The sequence below is a fragment of the Glycine soja genome, chromosome 11 (assembly GCF_004193775.1).
Source record: "Glycine soja cultivar W05 chromosome 11, ASM419377v2, whole genome shotgun sequence".
NCBI classification, from domain to species: Eukaryota; Viridiplantae; Streptophyta; class Magnoliopsida; order Fabales; family Fabaceae; genus Glycine; species Glycine soja.
Window position 1 is genome coordinate 38,404,179 of NC_041012.1, and position 26,865 is coordinate 38,431,043.

The 26,865-nt window shown below is 33.9% G+C and overlaps 2 protein-coding genes and 1 long non-coding RNA gene across 5 annotated transcripts; 1 reads left to right on the top strand and 2 right to left on the bottom strand.

The window, feature by feature from the left end:
* LOC114374681 (putative disease resistance RPP13-like protein 1) lies at positions 1 to 5,123 on the top strand. Its single transcript, XM_028332354.1, has 2 exons — positions 1 to 3,813; positions 4,074 to 5,123. The coding sequence occupies exon 1, from the start codon at positions 76 to 78 to the stop codon at positions 3,745 to 3,747; it is 3,672 nt and encodes a 1,223-aa protein (XP_028188155.1). The 5' UTR covers positions 1 to 75; the 3' UTR covers positions 3,748 to 3,813; positions 4,074 to 5,123.
* Positions 5,124 to 5,272: 149 nt separating this feature from the next.
* Positions 5,273 to 8,094, bottom strand: LOC114374682. Of its 3 annotated transcripts, none has more exons than XR_003658598.1 (3): positions 7,756 to 8,094; positions 7,187 to 7,280; positions 5,273 to 5,794 (listed from the first exon to the last, which is right to left on the bottom strand). It is a non-coding gene; the product is annotated as an uncharacterized LOC114374682 (long non-coding RNA). The 3 variants fall into 3 exon arrangements; XR_003658597.1 differs by having other exon boundaries at positions 7,181 to 7,280; XR_003658596.1 differs by having other exon boundaries at positions 7,181 to 8,094.
* A 6,494-nt stretch (positions 8,095 to 14,588) lies between these two features.
* On the bottom strand, positions 14,589 to 23,859 carry LOC114376859 (disease resistance protein ADR2-like). Its single transcript, XM_028335164.1, has 4 exons — positions 23,330 to 23,859; positions 22,460 to 23,246; positions 22,192 to 22,362; positions 14,589 to 14,847 (listed from the first exon to the last, which is right to left on the bottom strand). Exons 1-3 carry the CDS (start codon positions 23,731 to 23,733, stop codon positions 22,246 to 22,248), a joined length of 1,308 nt encoding a protein of 435 aa, XP_028190965.1. The 5' UTR covers positions 23,734 to 23,859; the 3' UTR covers positions 14,589 to 14,847; positions 22,192 to 22,245.
* Positions 23,860 to 26,865: the final 3,006 nt, after the last annotated feature.

The window sequence follows — 26,865 nt, forward strand, 5'->3', positions numbered from 1 at the left end:
ATTCACAAAACTAAGCTGCACTTCCAACATTCACAATCCTTTCTTCTTTTTTATTCGATCACTCACTTTTCTACCATGGCAGAAGCATTGGTTGGTGGTGCTCTTCTTTCTGCTTTCCTTCAGGTTGCATTTGACAGGTTGGCTTCACGCCAAGTGGTGGACTTCTTTCGCGGAAGAAAGCTCAATGAAAAGCTGCTGAAGAAGCTGAAGGTGAAGCTTCTGTCCATAAATGCTGTGGTTGATGATGCAGAACAAAAGCAGTTTGAGAATTCATATGTGAAAGCATGGCTTGATGAGGTCAAAGATGCTGTGTTTGATGCAGAGGATCTGTTGGATGAAATAGACTTAGAATTCTCCAAATGCGAGTTGGAAGCCGAATCCCGGGCCGGTACTAGAAAGGTACGAAATTTTGACATGGAAATTGAATCAAGGATGAAACAAGTCCTTGATGACTTGGAATTTCTTGTAAGTCAGAAGGGTGATTTAGGTTTGAAAGAGGGCAGTGGTGTTGGTGTGGGATTGGGTAGTAAAGTGTCACAGAAATTGCCATCAACATCTTTGGTGGTTGAAAGTGATATTTATGGCAGAGATGAGGACAAAGAAATGATCTTTAATTGGCTCACATCTGACAATGAATATCATAACCAGCTATCAATACTTTCTGTTGTGGGCATGGGCGGGGTGGGTAAGACTACGCTTGCCCAACATGTATACAATGACCCTAGGATAGAGGGTAAATTTGATATCAAAGCTTGGGTTTGTGTTTCGGATGATTTTGATGTTTTGACAGTAACAAGAGCAATTCTTGAGGCGGTCATTGACTCAACTGATAATAGTAGAGGCCTAGAAATGGTTCATCGACGGTTGAAAGAAAATTTGATAGGCAAGAGATTTCTTCTCGTTTTGGATGACGTTTGGAATGAAAAACGAGAAAAGTGGGAAGCTGTGCAAACTCCTCTTACTTACGGGGCCAGGGGAAGTAGAATTCTTGTCACGACGCGCACTACGAAAGTTGCTTCTACCGTGCGATCAAATAAAGAACTTCACTTGGAGCAATTGCAAGAAGATCATTGCTGGAAAGTTTTTGCTAAGCATGCATTCCAAGATGATAATCCTCGGTTGAATGTTGAGTTGAAGGAGATTGGTATAATGATAGTTGAAAAGTGTAAAGGATTGCCGCTTGCCTTGAAAACAATTGGAAGTCTTTTATACACAAAGGTATCTGCCTCAGAATGGAAAAATGTATTTCTAAGCAAGATATGGGACTTACCCAAAGAAGATAATGAAATTATCCCTGCTTTATTATTGAGCTATCACCACCTTCCTTCTCATCTAAAGAGATGCTTTGCTTATTGTGCCTTGTTCTCCAAAGATCATGAGTTTGACAAGGACGATTTAATTATGTTATGGATGGCTGAAAATTTTCTACAATTCCCTCAACAGAGTAAGCGTCCAGAAGAAGTTGGTGAACAGTACTTTAATGATCTATTGTCGAGATCCTTCTTTCAAGAATCAAGGAGATATGGAAGGCGCTTTATCATGCATGACCTTGTAAATGATTTGGCTAAATATGTTTGTGGGAACATCTGTTTCAGGTTGGAAGTTGAAGAAGAAAAAAGAATACCAAATGCAACTCGTCATTTTTCATTTGTAATCAATCACATTCAATATTTTGATGGGTTTGGGAGTTTATATGATGCTAAAAGGTTACGTACTTTTATGCCAACAAGTGGGAGAGTGGTTTTTCTTAGTGATTGGCATTGTAAGATATCGATACATGAGTTGTTCTGCAAGTTTAGGTTTTTACGTGTGTTATCTTTGTCTCAATGTTCTGGCCTTACTGAGGTGCCCGAGTCTTTAGGCAATCTTAAGCATCTCCATTCATTAGACCTTTCTAGTACTGACATAAAACACCTACCGGATTCAACATGTTTGCTCTATAACTTGCAAACACTGAAGCTTAATTATTGTTACAATTTGGAGGAGCTTCCTTTGAATTTACATAAACTCACCAATTTGCGTTGCCTTGAATTTGTGTTTACTAAAGTGAGAAAGGTACCAATTCATTTGGGAAAACTGAAAAATCTTCAAGTATTGAGTTCGTTTTATGTTGGCAAAAGTAAGGAGTCCAGTATACAGCAACTTGGAGAACTCAATCTTCATAGGAAGCTATCGATTGGGGAGCTGCAAAATATTGTGAATCCATCAGATGCATTAGCAGCAGATTTTAAAAATAAAACACATCTTGTGGAGCTAGAGTTAAATTGGAACTGGAATCCGAACCAGATCCCTGATGATCCAAGGAAAGACAGGGAAGTACTCGAGAATCTACAACCTTCTAAACACTTGGAGAAGTTGTCAATTAAGAACTATGGGGGTACACAATTTCCAAGTTGGTTTTTGAATAATTCATTGTTGAATGTAGTTTCCTTAAGATTGGACTGCTGTAAATATTGCCTATGTTTGCCTCCACTTGGACATTTGCCATTTCTCAAGTGTCTGTTGATTATAGGGCTTGATGGGATAGTGAATATTGATGCTAATTTTTATGGGAGTAGCTCTTCTTCATTTACATCCTTGGAAACATTGCACTTCTCCAACATGAAGGAATGGGAAGAATGGGAATGTAAAGCTGAGACAAGTGTCTTTCCAAACCTTCAACATCTTTCTATAGAGCAATGTCCCAAGCTGATAGGGCATCTACCAGAACAACTTCTTCATTTAAAAACACTATTTATTCATGACTGCAACCAACTTGTGGGTTCTGCTCCTAAGGCTGTAGAAATTTGTGTATTAGATCTACAAGACTGTGGAAAGCTGCAATTTGATTATCATTCGGCTACTTTGGAACAGCTTGTTATTAATGGTCACCACATGGAAGCATCAGCACTAGAAAGTATTGAGCACATCATATCTAATACTTCTCTTGATTCCTTGCGCATTGATTCTTGTCCGAATATGAATATTCCCATGAGCAGTTGCCACAATTTCCTTGGAACTTTGGAGATTGATAGTGGATGTGACTCTATAATTAGTTTTCCTCTAGATTTCTTCCCAAATCTCCGTTCACTTAATCTCAGGTGTTGTCGTAATCTACAAATGATTTCACAGGAGCACACTCATAATCATCTCAAGGATCTGAAAATTGTTGGGTGCCTTCAATTTGAATCATTTCCCAGCAAAGGATTATCTGCACCATTTCTAGAGATCTTTTGTATTGAAGGATTGAAGAATTTGAAATTTTTGTCTGAATGCATGCATATCCTCCTTCCATCTCTTTATAGGCTATCGATACACGATTGTCCACAAGTTGAGTTTATCTTCAATGCAGGTTTGCCATCAAATCTAAATTACATGCATCTCTCAAATTGCTCAAAACTCATTGCTTCACTAATAGGGGCTTTAGGAGCCAACACCTCTCTAGAAACCTTGCATATTGGAAAAGTGGATGTGGAGTCTTTTCCTGATGAGGGGTTGTTGCCACTCTCTCTTACTTCTCTATGGATCTATAAGTGTCCATATCTTAAAAAAATGAACTACAAGGATGTTTGCCACCTCTCCTCTCTCAAGGAATTGATTCTTGAAGACTGTCCCAACCTCCAATGCTTACCAGAGGAGGGTCTACCCAAATTCATTTCAACTCTTATAATTTTGGGCAATTGTCCATTGCTCAAACAGCGTTGCCAGAAACCAGAAGGTGAAGACTGGGGAAAGATTGCTCACATTAAAGATGTGAAGGTTTGGTAAACCAATAAGATGAACCAAAAGTTTGAAATTACACATGCACCTATTCTGATACTACCTTCTCATCAGGTGCCAATTCTCCTCAATATCTTTAGAGCTTTTGAAATACAAGCTTGTTAATTGGATATATTCCATTCTCTTGTTAGCATTTACTAAACAACAGAACACAAGTTGCACTTAAACTGATTAATGTTTGTTGAAGGAGGACGACTTGTCCACTTTCTTCATGCATCAGTTTTTTTCTTACATTCTGTTTTACATGCATGAATTTGTATTATCGTATCCGCTGTTGAAGTTGAATTTCAATAAAATGTGTTGCTTATATTTAGGACACTGGAACAATGATGACGAGGATGAAGTGCAAAAGTTCATATCCCGTAAAGAGTATTTTGCCATTGGGAGTTATGGGGGGTTCATCTTTTATCTTCCTTTAGCTTGTTGGGTAAATTTGTTTTCTTGCCCACATTATTCTCACTTTCTTCTTAGATCACACTTCTTACATTATTTTGAGGATTTATTTTTCTCATGGTAAGTTTTCTTGCCTAGAATCTTTTTCTATTGGTTATGTTATGGCATTTTCTTTTATTTTGGAGTCAATTGAACTCAATCTTAGACTGAAAAAGCATTGAGAAATCATACTATGTATTATGAACTTAGTCTTACCCTTTGCACGGTTTTCTATAATGTGGATTGGGTTTCTTTTCCTGTCTCTTCTTAACTTTTCTTGCTTAATGTTCTTGACATATATGTCTTTTTGTTAATAACATATTGTGCAAATTCATCCTTGTTTAAATTTATACTTTACTAATTGTTCATTTTTTTTCCAAAGAAGTGCATATTCGATGAAAATATGGTGGTTTCAGTTACATATTGACTAAGGTATCATCATCATGAACCTCGTGAGAGTCTTGTTTGTGTTTGTCATTTGTCATCATAATTCAAAGTACAGAGAGAAGTATGTATAACTATTCCTATAAATTAATTGATAATTGTGTGGATTAAAATGTATGGATACCTTCCTAGCTGCAGTAACAGTCAATTTTGTTTGTCACGTGATGATAATTATCACTGTGTTTCCAAACTATCTCCTAGGATTATGATACTGCAATATCTTGGCTTCACACTATATAACCTCCACAATCCACAGGCCTTTGTTGGTGTCCTAATGCAAGGTTTCACTGAATATCCAGAGAACATGAGAAAATTGGTTAATCTGCATCACCTTGAGCAAGAAGCACTGATGTGAAGGGATGTTCACAAAGTAGGCACACTGCAAAATCTCCAAGCACAAAGTGGAGGAGTGAAGGTTGTTTTTACAAGGGGAATTTTCCTTCATAAAAGTACAAAATTTTAAAAGCTTTCAAGGGATCAAGGCATTTTGAAGAGAGAACAGATTGATGTTTGGGGGAGTTGTTTGTTTTCTAACGGGCAATTGAAAGTGGCAGTGTTGGAATCTTGTATATTAGATCATCTGCTCAAAGGAGATATAACTAATAAATACTTGACATTTCTTAATGCTGTTGTTGTATTTTTTTTTTTTTTTCTGGCTTGTTCTGGTGGCATCACTGGTGTTGTGCACTCTTGTTATTTTATTTGTACTCTCTCTTTTGCTGATAATGATAACGCTGCCACCGATATAGCATCACTGGTTCGACAATATTGTTTGTTGCTTTTGGTATCAAATTTTGATGAATGTTATCAACAATCTAACATAGCACTTCACTAAAGTCCATATACAGACTAGGCATCTACTAAATGTTTCTAGCAACAAAATTAAATTCAGATAGCAACAAAGCACAAGACTGGACCAGAATCACTACAATCGATCACTATGCTCAACATGATTACGAATGTGTACACAGGAGCAGTGAAATCACAGACTTGCTATCCAGCAATCACAGAATTGCAGCCAGAATAACGGAACTAAAACGTGACCTGTTATTATCTTCACGTGATCAAGGAGTTACTCAACCATGAGAATGAGGAGTCAACTTTTCATAGGCAAACTGGAATTTGCTTTCTCAAATTGGGTCGACTTTCCTTAGGCAATCTGAAAGAGTTGATTGAAATTAAAGACTAAATCAATACAAGCTTTTCTTCTTTTTGTTATAAGTGCATAAGATTTACAGATTTTGTCGCGTGCCAGAGAATTTGGTTAGTCACCGTAAATCTTTTTTTTCAATTACATTTTTTTTATTCACCAAATTTAAAACATAGACATTGCTTACTCGGACCAACTTAATGTTGGTGTTAATGTTTTTGGGCTTCTTATTTTAACTAAATTTTATATGTATAAAAGTTCTCTTATTTTCTGTCTGTTTAGTAGAATTGCCAATAAACTTATAACATTATTGTCTGGTATACGATGTTTTGTTTTCTTATTCACACACTCTTAAGGTTACACCACTTAATACTAATGGAGTTTAGCTCAATTGGTTGAACATATTTTTACAGATAAAAAAAAATTACAGCATAAATTAATTTTGGAGTGCACAGATCCACCACAAATATTCCCTATTATTGCAGGTTTGTCGATTTATTACATTCGTATTGTAGTCCTTTATAAGTTTATGTTTTAAAAGCCATATGTTTTACAAAATGTTTGGCTTTTCATCACCAAAACATTAAATGTGGTGTGTTGGATTAGGATTTTAAAAAACTATTTTAACATAAAAAGTCTAATAAATTTTAAAGATTATGTTGGATGATTAGGACTTATTAGATTTTAAAGACTTTTATGATAATTTGAATTTTAATGGATCTATATCATGTGAATTTAAAGAATTTGAAATGATTGTATAGATTTATAAGATTTGAAATGATGAGATTTAGATAAAGAAAAAAAAGTAAACAAATATATTTTTTTTAATCTTTTAATAGTTAAATTGATTCTAACTTTATGTCTTCTTATACTAACCCTTCTTGTAATAACATTTTTTTCATTCTCACTTTTGGATTTGAAAAATAAATTTAAAATTATAAGTTGGTTTTGTGATTTTTTAATTACTATAATTATTTCATGATAAATCTAATGACATATTTAAATGGAGTAGAATGGAGCAGTAAGAATAAAAAAATTTATAGAAGGGTTATTAAATCATGTGGATGACAAAATTAAGTGGCAATCACGAAAATATTGTGTCGAACAAGTGATGAACATGATTAGTATAAAAAAAACATAATTAACCTTAACACATAAGACAAATATTAATTTAAAAAACAAAAGATCATCTTCAATTATTATCCAATTGGCGTGGACATATCTCATCTCATTTGATGAAAGGGAATTAAATCCTTCGCAAAGTTGTGAGTCATTGCTGAGGAGTAATTAGTGAGTTAGTCAATAAGGAAGATCAACAGTTTCACACATGCAACTAAACTGAAAGAAAATCAATGTTATCCATTTAATATATCATCTTAAAGAACAAGTATGTACATGTACTTTGGTTTGGGCCATGTTTTGATGTGACAAAGCTCATCAATATTTTGATGTACATCCAGTGTCTCACCATCAGCTCCAAAACATGCCTAATTACCTGTAACAATCACAATTGATAAAACATTTTTTCACAAAACATGTCATCAGTGCAATTTAAAACATAATCCAATAATGATTTATAATAGTTATCATTTATTATCATCAATAATGAATTGATTGCTAAAACCTTATCAAATAATATTTTATAATTATTATCATTCATTATCTAATAATGATTCAAAATCTTATTTAGTAATTATTTGTAATAGATATCATTATGATGAATTAGTAAACGTATGTATCATTTATAGTGTTTAAAGGTCAAGGTTGAGGTCAACATAGATAATATAAAAAATGGACTCAGTGGTGTTGGTGATGACCTAAATGCTAATAAAAATTTCGAACTTTGCATTACTTGTTAAAAGACACAAGTCATTATCAATTGTGTCAATCCTTATTAGTGTTACAAACACGAATGAAAAAGAATATTGGTTAGGATTAACAAAAAAGATAAACAATAAAAAGATAGATACTTGATGATAGAGATTCAGAATGATGTCTCCAATGAACTTGAGATGCTTATAAGAGACACCCTTGATGAAGGGGTGAGTAAGGACTTCTTCTAAAAACTTTTTGTTTTCAAATATGTAGCCTAGAATTATCTCCACGCCCTCTCAATCCAATATAGTTTCATCTCTACATATGTAGTAGTAACACAAACACAAGTCGAAACATTTCAACAATTTGTCTTTGTCGTGTCTCGTTCTATTTGTATCGTTGCAAGTGAGGAACAAGGCTTTTTATAGGCCCCTCCAGATATTTTTTTTAATTATCAAAGAAAAAAATACTTATATGGTGTGAAACGTTTTTGCTGATTAATTGAAATTTTATAAAAATTACTTTATAAAACATGTGTGAAAAAAATATATTTAAATGTATATTAATATGATATAGACTTTGAAATATACTAATTTATAATCTGTATAAATAAATTATACATGAAAATAAATATTGATATGATATTTAAAAATTATTAGTATAATATTTATATAAATATACACATAAATATATTTTCCATATATATTATGACACAATTTGTGTATTTAATAATATATTTTCAAAAATTAGTTTATAAAAATGTAAACATTTTTATCTTGATGTAATATGGTGTCACATAGGCTTTTGAAATGTATCTTGGAGAGGTCTATTTATTTGATTGTAAAATTTTTAATCCAGGAATCGAATATAACTCCTCCGGAACTTGACTATATAGCCATTCACTTTGAAACTGATTGTAAGCAAGCTGTGGATGTTCTTCAGAGTTTTGTTCAAAGGGCGAATTTTACCAAACTCAAAGGGCGAATTTTATTAGGAGGCAAAGCAAGAAGGGGTTCGCCTATTAGCAACGGCAGCTAAGTTTTATGCTAGCAACATGTGTTTGAGTCTATTTCCAATTGTATCTTTATTCTTTATCATGAATCAAATGTTATAAGTTTTCTTCTCTTAAAAAATTACAGAAATAAAAAATTAAAAATTAAAAACTCAACTATATTTTTAGTTAAATGTATATATTTAAGTTTGTTATTTAATTACTAAGTTAACTGATTTATATTTTCAAAAATTATAACAACAAAATCTTTAATATATATGTATATAGGAAAATGTTAATATTCATTCCAGCAGGAGTGCATTAGTATTTAACACCAAACTTTGGACCGTAAAATCATTGGTTATTTGGTTTTTTTCAAAATTTAATTTGAGGATATTATGATATTTTATCATTTAATTTTAAAACTAACCTTTTTTTTCTCTTCAATCTCTGTGTGTGCACGCTTGTATGTGTGTTTGTGTGATCAATTTAGTTATTTTGAACATGCCTATGGGTAAGTGTGAAAACAAAGAAACACACTATAAGTGTACCATGTTTAAAGTCTATCTTCAATGTGTGTGTATGTATGTGTGTCTGTGTGATCAATTTAGTTATTTTGAACATGCCTATGGGCAAGTGTGAAAACTTTAGTTATTTTGAACATGCTTATGGGCAAGTGTGAAAACAAAGAAACACTAAGTGTGAAAACAAAGAAACACATATTATAAGTGTGTGTGAAAGGTACCTATAAGGCTATAACGTCTGGGGAGTTGATATTGATCTCACTATAAGTGTGAAAACAAAGAAACACATATTATAAGTGTGTGTGAAAGGTACCTATAAGGCTATAACGTCTGGGGAGTTGATATTATCACATTTGCTATTAATTCTTACACACCTAATAAAAGAACCTCTTACCCCTATGAGTTCTTCATCCCTCCTCCCCTTCCCCACACCCACCCATCGACACCACACCATCTCCACCTTAGATTTGAACCAGTGTTGGGCCCCAACATTGGCGACTCCTGTGCGCACTACCTCAACCTCCATTTGTGCCGCAACGGGAGTCTTCCTTGTTGCACAGTGGGAGTGATGTCCGTGGCAAATAGATCTATTGGTGTAAGATGTTTGGTCATGCAATAATGTTGTTGGTATGGTGATGACTCTGGTGATTGACGGCAGCGAGATGACGTGATGGAAGGTGGTGATCTGGTGTTTGGGACGTGTAAATCTTGGTGGTGTTTGATGATGGTTATGGTTAACAATGTGCGGTGTGCACAAGAAGAACAAACAAACATACAGGGGTATTAAAACAAATAACCAATGAAAACACAATTCTATTATACAATTGGTAGGATAATGTGTTTTTTATGCTAATTTTTTGGCACCCCTCAACAAATAAACAAAAACATGATTTTGTTATATAATTCTGTGCATCTTCTTCAATAAAACAACGAAAACATGATTCAATTGTACAATTATACAACAAAAATTGTGTTTTCATGAAAAATGTATTTTTGAATTTTTACTTTAAAGATTACCCGGTAGAGGTTAATAACAATGGTGTCGGGCCAATAACAACTCCCTAACACTTGCCCATTAATGATTTAGTTAAGGTGAAGATCTGGAGTTCTTTAGTTGGAATGCTGTAAAAATGAATGACAAAGTCTCTCTGAATTTTGTTAATATATTAAATGACAAATTATATTTTTAGTCCTTAAACCTTTTGAGGTTTTTGATTTTAGTTTATAAATTTTTCATTGATTGGTCAAAGTCTTTCAACTTTCCTTCCATCCTAAGCCGTGTCATCAAACTCTCCGTCGGTCGGATTGGTCCAATCGGGCTTTAGTGACCTAACCGGATCGATTTTACTATTGGACTATTCATGCATATGACCCAGAATGACTCGGCCAAACTCAAATAGTTTTTGAGGAAACCTAACGACCCAACCCAAGTTTATAAACCTGGACTGGGCTATGCACAAAAAAATAAACTACCTTTATAATATTGTTTTGATGCCTCATTATTATTGATTGTTATTTTAGATTTTTTAATCAAATAATATTAATTATATACCTATTTATAATATATATATATATATATATATATATATAATTTTAAATTTTTAATATATATTAGATCAATTGACTCACCAGTTGAATTACTTATTCACTACCATGATTAGATCAATAATCAAGACCAATTTTTATAACAATGATACTTAAGTTTTAGTCTTTTCGTCTATTTTGGTTGTTAACTGATTGTGCGTCATAAATTTTATTACTTTTAATGGCAGCACGTTCTTTAATAGTTTAAAGTCGGAAGAAAATACGTAATTTAAATTGTTTAAATGCTATGAAACAAAGGCGGCCTCTAGGTCGGGAGTGATGAGTAAATCTCTCACTTTGAGAAAGAAAGCTGGTGCATATGAGTTTGGTCTTTTTCAAGATGTGTGAGAGCACCATAGATAGTTCCAGTGGCCACCCTTTTCTTTTCTCGTCACCCCTCCTTCCCTCTAATTAATCGTTTTCCTTTTATCTCTATTGCTCTCCCTCTCCTTCTCCGTGCTCGGAGCTCTTGCACCATCATGCTCCCTTCGTATCTTGCTCTTACCTTTTCTCTTTCTCCTTCACACGGTGTTGACATTGATGATAGTTAGGGGTGAGAATAGGTCAGACCAACCTACAGGGACCTACGACCTGACCTATATAAAGTCTGGCCTGTACTAACCTATTTAATTAAAAGGTTAGACTCAGACTTTTTAAAAGTCTATTAAATTAAATAGATCAGACTTTGACTTATTAAAAAACTTTATAAATCTGATAGGTTGACATATATATATATATATATATATATATATATATATATATATATATATATATATTATTTTCTGGGTACCAATTTATACTTATATTATAGGTATAATTATTTTTTTTTATAAAATTAGTAGACTTTGATTACACATTACTGCTCCATAACTAAGACTTTAATTAAAATTTAAGTGTGATTCATGTGCCCCTTTATATTTTTCATTATTTTTAAAAAGGCTTTTCTATTCCTGGTAATAACTTTTTTAAAAAGACTATCAGACTAGGTAAGACTTTTAAAAAGACTAGGCCGAACAAAAAAAATAAAAGTCTTTGATAAACTATAGGTCAGGCCTCAAAAATTCATCGTAGGCTAGACTTAGACCTTTTAAAGCCTGACCTATTTTCACCCCTAATGATAGCTTTATATTGTATTGGCTTTTGTGAAAGGACAACAAGAAGATTAATTTTAATTTTAATTGCTCAAAGTTATACATATTAGAATACTAAAATGGATGCAGGAGAATTCATCAATTATTTTCATCACAATAATGTTCATTGGAATTGAAAGTCTTCAAATTTGGACTCACCAAAAATCTCAACAATGGTAGTCAATGGCCATGAGTCTTGATAAAAGATAAAAATCATAGGCATTAACTTTGGGGTGGACGTATCTATGATAATCATGCACATATCTCATAAAAGATAAAAAAAATCATACGCATTAACTTTTTTTCCCCCCGTGGGGAATTTGCTCATGCTCCCATCCTAGAAGCCCCCATAAAACATTTATGTCGGTTTTGACCTCTAGAAATCGTTGAGTTTTGAACAGACCTAAGAACCCTATATCTCAACCACACTAAACTCTTAGTTCAACTTCTCTCAGTGCACAAGTCACAATAACAAGAAAACATCACATAACACATTAAACTTCTTCCACTTGCGAATATAAAGTCAGACCACACAACCACAGCAAACGGGAAGGGTTTCTCTCATTCCATTTTCTCGCACTTCTGCGCTGCGAATCAAAGGGAGCTTCACGAAGAACAGGTAGTTCAGCAGTTCTGCGCTCACCACGAACCGCTCCATTACCTCTCCCACGTAGACCGGCACCCCCACCGGGACTCAGATCGGAGGAGCGTGTACGGATCGGAGAGCTTGCAAATAAGCTGCTTCATCGCTTTTTATGGTCTACGTATTTCAATATTGCACCCCCATCGCTTTTTATGTTTTTAGATTTTTTTAAAAGATAAATATATTTTTTTCAAAATTAATTTTTGAAATGTATTTTAAGTTATGATAGTGGTTTTAAAAATTAATTTTCAAAATGTAAATAATACATTCTAAAAATTAAAATTAGTTTCTGGAAGTATGCATTCTACCTTTGGTTCCGGAAATATAACCCCTCTTAAAATCAAAGAGAGCGGAACTTCAAACTTGCTTTTGTGTGCAAATTGGCTTCATCTGATCTCTCTCTGTCATAAAGCAAATGTGGTCATCACATCTCACGGCCACGACTACTTCAAAGAAATAAAATCAATGGCAGAAGGAAAATAAAAACCCTGACAAACAGTTGAAAAAAGCGGGATGGGTTGGAGAAGAATAATTGATGGGAAGCATATTTTACCGAGAACACATGCTTCCAGAAAATAATTTTTTAACACTTCCACATCTGAAAATTAGTTTCCAAAATATATTTAATACATTTCAAAAATCAAATTCTGAAACATCTATCGATTAATAAAAATAAATTTCAGAACTTAATTTTAAAAAAAACAATTAAAACAAAATGAAAAGTGGTGTGTATAAGTAAAAAAAAATAAAAAAAACTAAATATTACTTCTAATCAAGTATGTTTTAATAATTTACTAGCCATTACTCATGTATACACACGGGTCATCCCGCTTAAATTAAAAAGTAAAATATTTTAAAAAGTATAAAAATTACAAGAAAAAATACAAAAAATCATTTGCATTATTTTTTATGGTGAATAAAAGAAGTTAGATCCTTTTCATTACTAAAAAAATAGACATCTTTTATATTTATCTTCCTTCCCTCACCTCCTACGCAAACGTGACACGTCTCGTTATATTTCTTCCTGTTATCCTCTTTCTCTTTTCAGTTTTTACATTCAATAGTAATTTTTTTAAAATTCTCATTTTATTCCTATTTATAAAAAATGTCAATAATATAAAATATCCATTTTAGCCTTTTCACCAACCTATTCTTTTATATAATAGAGATAGATTTCTTACTTTATTTTCAAAAAATTTATTTTGATACATTAAATTTTTAAAAAAATATTTGTTTTTAATATTTTTTAAAATTTCATTTTGATCATTTGCTTTATTTTCCTTTGAAAAAACATTAGTGCTCGTCCATATTTTAAATTTTAAAATAAATAATTATTTTAACAATCATTATTTTAAATTAATTATTTTACTTATATTTGACGTTCCATCAAAATTTAAAACATTGACAAAGCACTAGCATTTTTAATAAAAAATAAATAAATGATTAAGATGAAACTTTAAAAAAACATAAAAAATAAAATAAAACTTCTAAAACTTAATATGCCAAAAAATATAAAGAATACTAAAACATAATGAACTAAGAATGACAGTTAACCTTAATAATAAAAAACAAAAGCAACTCCCAAAAAATCCCAGGAACTTGTGGCTTAAGGTTTGTCTCTAAGCTCGACCGCTAATTTTGGGTTAAATTAGTTTTTTTTTCCTTTACTTTATTATTTTAGTTCAATTTAATTCTTTAATTTTTCATATTCAACTAGGTTCTCTAATTTTTAAAAAGAATTTGATTTGATCTTTGTCATCCATTTTGTCTAACTAAGTTAAGTTTATATCCGTTTAAGTGAAGAAAACATCAATAACTACCTAGACTCTACCATTTAACAATTTTGATAGAATGGATGACAAAGATCAAATTAAACCCATAGAACCTAATTAAATCGGTAAAACTAAAAGATCAAATTGAACCAAAATAATAAATTAAAGGACAAATAAACTAATTTAACCCTTTGTTTTATTTTGAAAAAAATTAGCTCACCTTCAAATGCACTAGCCCCGATATCCCAGGCAACCCCGCTGGTGTTTCTCTTTCTCTCTCTTTTAAATACCGCTATTTTAGATAAACAATGTATCTTCATTTTTTACGGCCGGGAGTGTAGACCTATACCCGAAGTGAAAACTTAAATTAAACCCCAAAAATAAATTGCTCATATTCCGTTATCTAGGCAAAGGCAACATGTTCACAGGTAATGGTATAAACCAACCTGCAATATTGTTACCATGAACTAGTCAGGATCAATCTTCAGAATAGTCCTATATAGTTTAAAACACCTGCATACATTGCCGGTTTAGGGTTTAATTTTCCATACTCATAACAGCGTACATTGAGTCCATCTACCAGCGTATTTGAGATTAGAACACCTGCATAACATAAAGCAGATCAAAACACTCTTCCTTAAGAATATACGGTGATTAAGAAAATATTGTAATTCAAATTCAATCCATCATGAGGGCAATTAATTACAGACTAGACAATGTACTGTTTTTTTTTTTTTTGCTCAACAAAATTAGATAATTATATTATATGCAAAGTACCAGAGGTACTGAAAATACAAACAGTAGTGCTATACACAGATGGTATCAATACTATCCTAGAGATTAGTATTAGATACCATTTGAGCCCAAGGCCAAGATTACAACTGTGGTGTATCTACTACAGAGAATCCTAACCATTACCCTTCTTTCCTATTTACCCAAATACTTCCCCCAGTTGAGATGACCATTGGTTGTAATGACTAGACAATGTACTGTACTTCGAAAGATACGCATAGGATCAGGAAATAACATCCTGGTGACATTTAATGTCAAATAATCAACCACACCTCCAGCATTTACCAATTTAATTCACTAGTAGCATAAGCATTAGCATTTTAATGTCTTTTTTCCTACAGCCAGAGACCACTCTTTTACAATATCCAATAATGCAATTCTCATATGTAACATGGCTGATATTCAGTCCTTGAGTTCAAAAAAAATATTCCATAACTCATTTATCCACTTTTAGAAGGGAGTACAATATATGTAATGTTTCAAATATTCCATAATTCATCATAGTCAGTCTGAAATTCAGGAAAAGAATGAAGGTTATGCTAGCAAACATAAAACTCATCGATATATTTAACATGGATCACTCACAAAAAAATTTACGTGCTAATTTTAGGTAACTTAGAATTAATGATTGTATAGGAGACCATCAATATTATTAATGTTTATGCACAATGGTTAGATTGTAAAAACTTGTGAAAGAAAAGTTTTGCGAAAATTTGGAGGGATTGGTTCAAAGCATTTCATTAGAGAGAAAAAGTCTCTTAGGCAAGGATCTAAGCAGACATGTTGGTAGTCAGTCAAGGCAACTTCATAGGAGTTCATGATAGTTTTCGTATGGAAGAACTAAATGATGAAAAATGGTCTATTCTTGATTTCTCTGACTTATGAATTCATAATTATGAACATTTGTTTCAAAAAGCGAGAAGAACATCTAATTAGTACCGTGTCTTTTCTACCTTTGGACTTTCTTCATCATTTCCAATCTTGTGATTTTGCTCTATGGGCGCTTCAATGGTTTTACAGCCCAACTTGCTAGCTTCTTTGAGGAGATCAAGTATATATTTTCTCTGAGAAATGAAGATACCCTACCTAGAGTATGCAACCTCTATCCCAAGGAAGTACTTTACCTTCCCGAGATCTTTCATCTTAAATTGGGCAGCCAACCTCTCCATCAAGGTCTGTTTTTCAAGCTCATCATCGCCTGCAATAATTATATCATCGACATAGACCAAGAGCAAAGTAAGTTTACCATCTTAGGAGTGTTTTATAAAAAGAGTATGGTCACATTGGCTTTGCTTGTACCCCAAAGATACCATAGCTTGAGTGAACCTACCAAACCAAGCCCAAGGAGACTGCTTGAGACCATATAGGATCTTCTTTAGTCTGCAAACTTTATTTCCTCCATTAGGGGCACCATATCCAGGTGGAATCTCCATGTATACTTTTTCTTCCAAGCTTCCATGTAAGAAGGCATTTTTAACATCAAATTAATGCATCTCCCAACCAAAGTGCGCTGCTAAGGAGATGATGATCCTGACTATATTCATTTTTGCCACTGGAGAGAATGTCTTCTCATAATTGATCTCCCATAGGTTATGTATTTCCCTTTGCAACCAACCTTGCCTAATACTGGTCCAATGTGCCATCAGCCTGATATTTAACTATATATATCCACCTACAACCCACTGCTTTTTTGCCTTTCGGTCTCTCTACAATCTCTCAAGTCTCGTTCCTTTCCAATGCTCCCATTTCTTCATTCATGGCTCGAACCCAATTCTCATCCTATAAGGCTTCTTGTACTGATGTAGTGATTCTGATAGAATCAATAGCTAACAAAAACTCTGGTGTTGTAGAGAAAGATTTTTAGTAGACACAAATTGGGATATAGGATAACTGGCACAAGATCTTTTTCCTTTTCTTAAGGCAATTGGCAAATCATCTAGGTTAGATTCACAAGAGGCATCTAAGGTGTCCTCAAGAGTATGAGTTCTTACTTCCGATTTGGATGATTGAAGTTGTTGTTGGACCAGGTTGGATTCTTTTTTTCGCTAGTACTGGTTCCCAAAGCGTTTGTCCTCCTTATGTTGAACTAATGATGATGTTAGTTCAGGGTCTTTGTCATCCTCTGTAGGAGTGGAATAGTATAACAAGGGAAAGCATGACAACTTAGGGATCTCAGCTTCTGGACTACTCTTCCCTTGAAGCAGAGGACTAGTGAAGAAAGACTCTGTTTCATGAAAAGTGATATCCTTGAAAACATAGACACAACGACTTTGAGGGTGATAACATTTGTACCCATTTTTGTTTGAGGCGTAACCTACAAAGACATATTTGACAGCCCAAGGATCTAACTTTTCCCATGGGGACCATGAACATAAACATGAACAAAGATAGGACATCAAAAGACAACTCTGACGACTAGTCATAAGGGGAACATAAGGATAGAATGTAGTCATGAGTTGAATAGGACTAACACCATTTAAAACACAAGAGGATAACCTATTTATCAAGTGGCGGTTAGAATAGCTTACCCCCAGTAAGACTTAGTAGCAGACATTTGGAAGAGTAAAGCTCTGACAACCTCAAGAAGATGTCGATTTTTCCTTTCTGCAACCCCATTTTGTTTAGGGGTGTCCACAAAAGTTAACTCATGAATAACACTATTATCTTTGAGGAAGTTGGAAAGGTTTTAATTCACACATTCTCTCCCATTATCAGAATGCAATCTTTTAATTGGGCTCCCAAATTGTGTTTGAATTATACAGTAAAAGTTTGCAAACAATTGGAAAACTTCAAATTTTTCTTTCATGAGAAATATCCAAGTGACTCAAGTGCAGTCATCAATAACAGAAACAAGCCACTTTGCACCAGAAATATTACTAATAGGTGTAGATCCCGACACATCCTAATAAACAAGATCAAAAGGTTTAGAACTTTTATTGGTATTGGGAAGAAAAGTTGTTCGATGGTGTTTAACAAACTCACAAACACCACAATGGAAAGACTCAACTGACATTTTTGTAAACAAAAAAGGAAATAAAGACTAAAGGACACTAAACAGAGGATGACTCAAATGCCTATGCTGAAGCCATATTTGGGAGGATGACCAAGGTTTTGAACTTGTCTGATGATTGGAAGTGAGAGTTTTCTATCTAGTACACTCTTTATTGTCTTCATCCTGCAAGTAGTATAACCCGCCCTGCTCTTTAGCAATTTCAATCGTCCTTCTCAAGGCAAGATCCTGAAAAGCACAATAAGAGTGAAAAAATGTCACACCACAGTTTAAGTCCTGGGTGATTTTATGAATAGACAAGAGGTTATTAGATAATTTGGAAACATGGAGCACATTGTTCAAATGAAGGGAAGATTGAAGTTGAATGTTACCGCAACCAATAACAGGGGTATGAGAACCATTAGCGACAATGATGTGTTGGTTACCAGTTAAAATGGTGTAGGATGAAAAATAAGAAGAGTGAGGTGTCATATGATTAGTAGCACCAGAGTCTATAATTCAGATATTTTTAGTACTAGAAGCATTAAAGGATAGAAAGCTAGAACTCTTACCAGTCATGGTTAGGGAACAAGAGGTAAATATCTTACTGAGAGAGTCCATAAGGACCCGTAGACGTTCTAATTCTACTTTGCTATGAGCTGGGATCTCCTTTTTAGCATGTGGGATAAGTGTGTCTTCTACACCTTTGGAAGCAAACGTTGCTTGATTTGCACCTTCTCCTTTCCAAGAAGTCTAAAACATGTCTCCTTAGTATGACCTTGCTTCCTACAATAGATGCACCAGCGATCATCAGAGTTAGCCTTTGTGAGAGGCTTCCTAAATGAAGAGGATGAGCCTTTTGTGGAACCCTTGCCAGTAGCTAAGGCTGAACCATCAACAGAACTATCCTCTTCCAACATTAATGACCTCCGAGTTTCTTCTCCTTACATAGTGCAGAACACCTTTGAGAGAGAAGAAAGTTTTTCTTTGCCCAAAATCTGAACCCGAATCAGATCAAACTCAAAGTTCAGTCCATTAAGAAATTTAAAGATTCTCATCTTTTCAATGAACTGTGTCGATGTGGTAGAATCAACTGTGGACGTCATTTTCAAATCTTGATATTGATCCAACTTGATCCATAAACCATTCAACGTCCCATAGTAATTTGTTATTGAAAGACTCCCCTGCTTGGTATTGAAAGCCTTGTTCTCTATCTTATAAAATGTTGCAGTATCCTTCTTCATAGAATACGTCTTACTAAGATTCTCCCAAATCTCCTTAACAGTGGAGAAGAACATACAGTTCTGGCAGATTTCTTGAGTCATAGAATACCATCACCAGGTCATGATAAGAGTGTCTTCGTCATCCCAGGCTTCATACTTAGGATCTATGTGGTTCAACTTCTTTCAACCCTTGAGAGTATTGCGAACCAACCAGGCTCACTGGAGGTAATTGCGCCCATCAAGTCGATGCCAGCCTTGCTATGCCTGAAGGTCATTGGGACTGAGAAGAGGGACTATCTTGTCTGTAGACATAATGGGGAGAGGAAAATCGCAGAAACAGAACAGAGAAAAAACGCAGAACAGTAATCGTAACCTTCTCAAGCTAGGGTTTCTTAACAGCTGCAAAAGGAGGCTGTTTTAGGGCAAAATAAACCCTGGAACAGAACCAGGGTGGGCCGGCAACCTGTTCTGTGACAGCACTGTCGGAAAAAAAATGGCATGTACAGTGGCATGTGCGCGCTTACACACGCTGGAGAAAAAAAGGGCGAGTGGTGGCTCGTCCTGCGGCGGTTGGCAGTGAAACTTCAAGGATGGGCCGATCTGGAGAAGGCGCTTCTCCTGGTGGGTTCTCCGGTCAGTTTCCCAACGGCAGACAGTGGCTAACGACGGCAGAAGGTGGCTGACGGCGGAGGACAGCGACCAATGGTATACGCAGTAACTGGGCACTAAAATAGTAACAACTGCAAAAATGAAGGCTGCCTAGAAAAATGCAGAAGCAGAGCCCCCTGGATCGGGAGCTCTGATACCAACTTGAAAGATAATAATCTGAATATTATTGTAATTCTATGTTTTCAAAGAGTAAATGCAAGACTTATTTATAAGCTATCAGCAACATAATTAAGGAAAGAAATACAATGGAACAAAATCTATACAAATCAAATATGTACTAATTACAGAATAAAATTTGTGCTAATTATAGAATGTATCACAACAAACCATATAGAATAAAGTCATGTGATCCATATAATCAACCTCACTTAATTATATAAGGCTCTTGTTGTTATTTCAAATTCTAACTAACCTCACGAATAACTGATAATTCTAACCTCAATATAACTTGAGAAAGGTAATATGACATGAGAAAAGGATTACAGTACACTTAATACTTAATTCTTTACATACTAAAATAAAGTCCATAACAACAGTCAGGGTTACACAACGAAATAGCAACTGAAAGAGAATTAGCACACAAAGTTTGTCCTTCACTCAGGACTGCACTTTCAACTGGTTCTAGACATACAACCAAACTTTGGTAAATCTGTTTGGATAAACTTCTCCAATACTTGTAGGAGAAGAAAATAAGGAAAAATGGTTTTTTTTTCTTCTATAAGTGCTTTGGAAAAGATTTGTCCAAAAAGACCATCCATTTCTAAAGCTTTACAGATGGAGGGGTATGGGTTCAGATCCAAGAATCATTCCTCGAGTTCTTTGTTGAGACCTAACATAAAAATTGGTAATTTTATCCTCCACAACATTATTATATGTTTTCATCTACTTGGCAACACCAACTAAAAGATTACGACATGCCAAGTCGTTGCCAGTAATGAGTGAGAAGTAAGAACTCAATGTAGGAGTAGGATTCATCAACACTAGCCCAAAAATCCTTTGCATTTCTGGCCTATTTACTGGTTCATGATGTTGAGCAGTCATCAATCAAGACATGATCATGTGGTGTAGTTCTCAGACTTCCACTTTCCACTGCTTGTATATAGGATCAAATTTGGAAGGGGGTTCCTCAGTACCGGTAAGGTATTCCTCTTTGCCTTCACCACTGATAAACACAAGGACAGAATGAGACTTTAGGAGGTAGTTTGTTTCCACTGTCCAGTGCTTGGCATGACAGAACTCTCAGAGTTCATAAGGGATTGAGAGGATTCCCCATAGGAGGGTTGGTATTGGAAGAGCTGCAGCTGTCAGACGCCATAGCAGGGTTTAGGGATTTTGAAATAGAGAGCACACTGATGCCATGAAGGATCATATGATGGAATTCACTGGTTTCTATTGCAATACGAATTAGGAAGCTATAATATCTTGACCAAGGGGTGTTGCTACTTACACCCTTGTGCAAATTTGGTTAAGGATATTCATAAGTATGAAGGTCATGTGAGTTAGATATATTGCAGGAAACCAATCAGGATGCAGATTTTATGCACATTTTAGATCAGTTTCATATTTTTTATGTAGTTCCGGATTTCATTTGTAATGTCTTGAAGGGAGATCTTGTTAGTGTTTGTTTTTGTAGAGGTTTCTAGGGTTCTTCTGTGTGCATTTCACTAAAAAAAGAAGCAATAATTTATTTTTTTGCTGAAACCAAGGTATCATGAGACTAATCCCTTAAAGTGTGCAGAGATCTCCGAAATGAATTTTGTCTCTCCCAACAAAGTTTTCTCCATATACATGACAAGAAAATTGAATCCCTGTCAACATACTCTGTATATCAACTATCTACCAATTGTGCTAGACCTTGTTGGTAAAAGGAAGCTATAATATGTACAGCTGTTTTCGTTTTGGGTATCTTCACCCACAATTTAAGGATCTAAATCTGGTACCTAGAAATCAGGATATACACTAATTACAGGAAATAAACAGCTTAGCTAAATAAGGAAAGAATCTGAATCCTGAAACCAATATGTTGCAATAATTCCTAAATCAGAAGAAAACACAATAAGTTCTATGAATCTGATCAACTGACTAGGATAAGCTTGTAAATAATTGATTGTAAAAAAAGCTAAATGGTCAATCATGTCAAAGCTTGTAAATAATTTAACTGGGATGGCATCTGTGATTCATACCAATTGAGGGGGCAATGTGCCCCTTGGTGTTTTTTTTAAGAGAATTTAATGTAATATCATCTATTTGTATGCCATTATGTGGTATGCTTACCTTGGACAAGAGGGCAGAGGAACCTAGAAAATTCCCCATCCTGCTTCCATCTTCTTAGGCTGCTTCGACATCTTGCATGTTTGCCTGGGACAAGAGGGTAGAGGATCCCAGAAAATTCCCCATCCCGCTTCCATCATCTGAGGCTAGTTCGACATCTGGCATGTCATACTCCTGCTCCAATGTATACAGAGTAATATGAATAAACAATTATATTTCAATATCAAATAAGGCCAGAGAGGAAAAACCAAACCATCCATATCAGTCTTACCGTATACTCTTCTGAAATATCCCCGAACGATGGGATCCAATTGTTTTCTCCAATCATGCTCTCTATCAATTCAGAATAATGAATTCTTTTATATTCATCTAATGCAATCTCGCATTCCGCTATTGTTTTTCCACTAAAACTGGAACCAATAGCTTTCAAAGCACAAGGATTGCCATCAGCACAAGTTTCAGCACGGCTTATGATGTCCATGTATTTGAAACTCATATTCATGGAACTGAAAGCCTCTAGGCAAAGCACTTGATAAGCCGATGTCTTGTCTAACCCCTTTACTTCATATACCTTTTCAATTCCATTATTTTCAAGCAAAGTTATATCTGGAGCTATAATGAAGACTTGACTTCCAGGAGCAAAGCGAGGAGTAAGTCCAAGAGCAGCTTTCAACGAATCCAGAGAGTCAATGCAATCCAAAACTGCAAGAACCTTCTCATGCCTTATAAATGGCACTCCTTCCTGGGAATTTCCAAGCATATAAGGCCCAAGCATGTTTTGGAGATATTCCGGCCCATGTTCCCTAATTTTTTCTCCCACATCAGGAAGAAAGCAATGAGCAGGAAAACTTGGGGCAATTACCTCATAAACCTTACGAGTTATTGTTTCCTTTCCTGGTCCAACAACTCCAACCACGTTGACTCCATTGTCAGATTCGGGAGACAAAAGCAACATCACTTCCGTCACTCGAGGAATTACTCCAATCGTGGAAGCAACGTGTTTAGCGCTCACTTGAACAATCTTTTCGACACACTGGTATTCATATGTAACTCCATCCCTGCTCAATTAAAGGAGTCTAGGTGAAGTCATACTATACTAAAGTCATACAAGAAGAAGGTAAAGTTTGGTCAGAATCAGTACCCGAAACGAAAGCCAGTCAAATCAGTCACTTTAGTCAGAACCTCGTTAAATTTCTCAAACAGTTTTCCACCCATCAGATATCGCACATCTTTGAGTTCCAGCTTGTAAAGAAAAGGCAGAAACAGATGGCACGTCCTATTCTCATCAACCACCGTGGCAAGTTTCTCCAACTGATCTGGAGAAGATACAAGGTCCTTGGAGAAGACAGGAATAACAACCATGGATTCTTCAATTTCCTTTCTTCCTAGCTCATGACCAGCCCCGACTAAGACTGCACGGAAACCACGCCGTTGAAAAGCTTTGAGGAGAGTGCCCCCAAAACCCCACCGGGTGTCTTTCTCGGAGATGATCAACGCGTCATTGCGGAAGGGTTTCGGCTCGACGGAAAGATTGAAGGTTGCCATGATTTGAGACAGAGTAAGCAAACTGCGAAATACAAATACAACTGAGGCGTTGAAGACTGCAGCAGGGAAAACGAAACCTTGAAATTTTCTTTTCTTTTTTCGAGAAACCTTGAAATTTCTACTGTGCATAAGTTTTTACAATGGCGGCTACATAGCAGTTAAAAAGAAAGTTGTCTTTTTCTCGGAATATTTTTTAAATTTTAGGACATACTAGAAGGTTCTTCTACCAGTACCACACGTGTATACAAAATTGACTTAATAATATGAAACTTTTTTATAAAGATAAAAGATGAAAATAGAATCATTTAAAAATTACATCTTAAAGAATTAAAATAGTGTCACTTAAACCAAAGTGATTTTAATTAACATGTCATATTATTACTTTAATCAGCATTAATGAATATATTACATTTTTCTATTCATATATTTAATGTTCTTGTTAAAAAGAATAAAAACAATAAAAAATAAAAAATATAAAGAATTAAAACAAAAATTTTAAAACTTAAAAGGTTAAAATAAAATAAAAATAGTCAAACACAATGAATCAGAATCACACTTAATCTTTTGAATATCTTGTTATGAAGTATATTATTCTAAAAAGTTATATTTAATATTAACTTTAGAAATTTATCTAAAATCCTTACTGACATTTTTTAAAGTAATAAAATCAATAAGTGTTCAAAATCAAATATTAATATTAATATTAATATATATAGGCTCACATATGTAACAAAATACATATATATTATTATAGCTTTACTTTTACCACAAAATTATCAAAGTTAAATTGAGATATGGATTTAAAATCATTTGTGAACGATAAAATCTTATAAAGAAAAAAAAAAAAGATAACATCAAATTAAAAGTTGAACGGAGGTAGTTACAGAAATATTAGAAGGAGTATGGGTAGCTACAAACATTAATAAAAGAAATTTTAGGAAAATTAAGTTGCAAGCTGAATTAGTATGGGTTTTATTTAATACTAAAATTTCAAAAAAAAATACTAAACAAAAAATAATATATCTTAAATATGTAATTTATGTGATCTTAAAATCATCGATTAATATCACTATCATCATTGTTTTCATTACAATTTTCATAATCATCCTCACAATCATTATTATGATTTTTAATCGATCGTTGTCAATAATCATTATTAATGTTACTAACATGATGTTGTTGTTATGGTCGTCATTTAGTGACAACGATAATAATAATAATAAAGATAAGTGTTGTGATAAATTTTAACATAAATTATTTTTTGATAAAGGGTATAAATTAATCTTTAATATATTTAATTTTTTATTTATAAATTTATTTAAAAATTTTATGATTAAATAAAGTTTAAATTTAAATTTAAAATATCTCTATATATAAATAAAAAGATATAATAATAATAATAATAAATATACAACCAAATTTCATATCTAACAACTATAAATTTGACCCCGGAAATTATTTAATTACTAACATGTTTTAACAATTTCAACTACTTTCATGTCAATTGGGGAAAAAAAACTTAGAGACAACGCTAACTTCTCCCTCTAATAATTATATAACGAAACCATTATTTAAGAATCATTACTCTTTCCATAATGATCAAAAACTTACTCTTTGCATGCCTGCTTAGCACATTTTCTTATATATTTTTTTTAAAATGCAATAAAAATAAAAAATTATCACCATCGTCCTAATAAAAGAAACATATTTAAACAAAAGCATATAATTTATCGATCAGTGATACAAAGTTTACACACACATAATCTACGTATACATATATGAAATTTGCTAATATATTTTTTATGGAATATATTCTTATTTTTTAGAAGAAATATATTAAAAAATTATACCTTCATTTTAAGAAAATCTTAAATATGTATTTTTTAACATTCTTTCAAAATGGCAAAACTATCCCTTCTTTAAAAATGGCAAAACTACCTTCATTTTTTAATATATTCTTATTTTTTAGCAATATTGCTGATGCACCCAGCATTCTTTAAAAATGGCAAAATTATCCCTTCCTTCTTTCTCCTTTTAAAAGCTGTTTTTTTTTATATAAAAAAAAACAGAGCAGCATTGTTGCGCACTCTTTTTCTCACTTTTCTCTCTTCAGTGTCATATTATCTTCGATTCCTTAGCAACGATTAGGTTCGGTAAAGGCAGAAGAATTACGGATCAAGTTGATCTGTAACAATCAACTTGATCCGCAACTTTAAAATCTACATGCGGATCAAGTTGATCTGTAAAGCACCACCACCACGCCGCCAAACGCTAGTCGAGGAGAATGCACGAGGAAGAAGCAAAACAGAGCAGCACAACAACACCACCACCAAGCATTTTAAAGAAGCTTGCAGATCAGGTTGACCAAATCCCCTTCGGGAATTTGCTAGGGGATTCCTCCTTCAATTTCGGGCGTTTTGACATATTATGGGCCTCAAACAGACATTTCTATCAAAAGTTACAACCGTTTGAAACTTACGGATCAACTTGATCTGTGAAATACTTTTTAAAAATCAACTTGCGGATCAACTTGATCCATAAAAGACTTACGGATCAACTTGATCCGTGTTGATCCGTTAGTCATAAAAATCAACTCGCGAATCAATTTGACCTGTAAAAGACTTACGGATTAAGTTGATATGCAAGTGACTTACAGATCAACTTGATCCGTAAGTCTTAAAAACCAACTTGCGGATCAACTAAAACCTATACGGACCAACCTGAATGAGCTGGGTGGACAAAAATATTTTTAAAAATACACAGGAATATTGTTGTCTTTTCATGTTAAGTGTTGGGTATACTAGCAATAATGTTGAATGCACCTAGCAACACCCCATGGTTAATTAGTAAGTATTTATATTCATCATATTAGAAATATCATCTAACCAATTATTTAATAGGCATAGCAGTATGAAATTCTTTCCGAAGAGGGGTCTAACATGAAGTGATGAACTTTACTATCCTATTTTTCATCTAGTATATATGTTTTTATGCTTTCAATATTAACTGAATGGTTAATAGGTTGAAACTGAATATTATAAACCAAGTTTAAATTTATCTTCTTCTCTAAAGATTTTTCTTCCATGCTAATATATTTTTTTCAAACTCTTTATTTCTTGGTCCCTTTTCAAA

Bases quoted from the DNA above. Each gene is read 5' to 3' on its own strand.
- LOC114374681 (XM_028332354.1), top strand. From the start codon at position 76: ATGGCAGAAGCATTGGTTGGTGGTGCTCTTCTTTCTGCTTTCCTTCAG.
- LOC114376859 (XM_028335164.1), bottom strand. From the start codon at position 23,733: ATGGCAACCTTCAATCTTTCCGTCGAGCCGAAACCCTTCCGCAATGAC. The intron at 23,247-23,329 runs GTACTGATTCTG...TTAATTGAGCAG, and splicing joins TTGACTGGCTTTCGTTTCGG to GGATGGAGTTACATATGAAT. The intron at 22,363-22,459 runs GTAAGACTGATA...ACATTGGAGCAG, and splicing joins ATATTTCAGAAGAGTATACG to GAGTATGACATGCCAGATGT.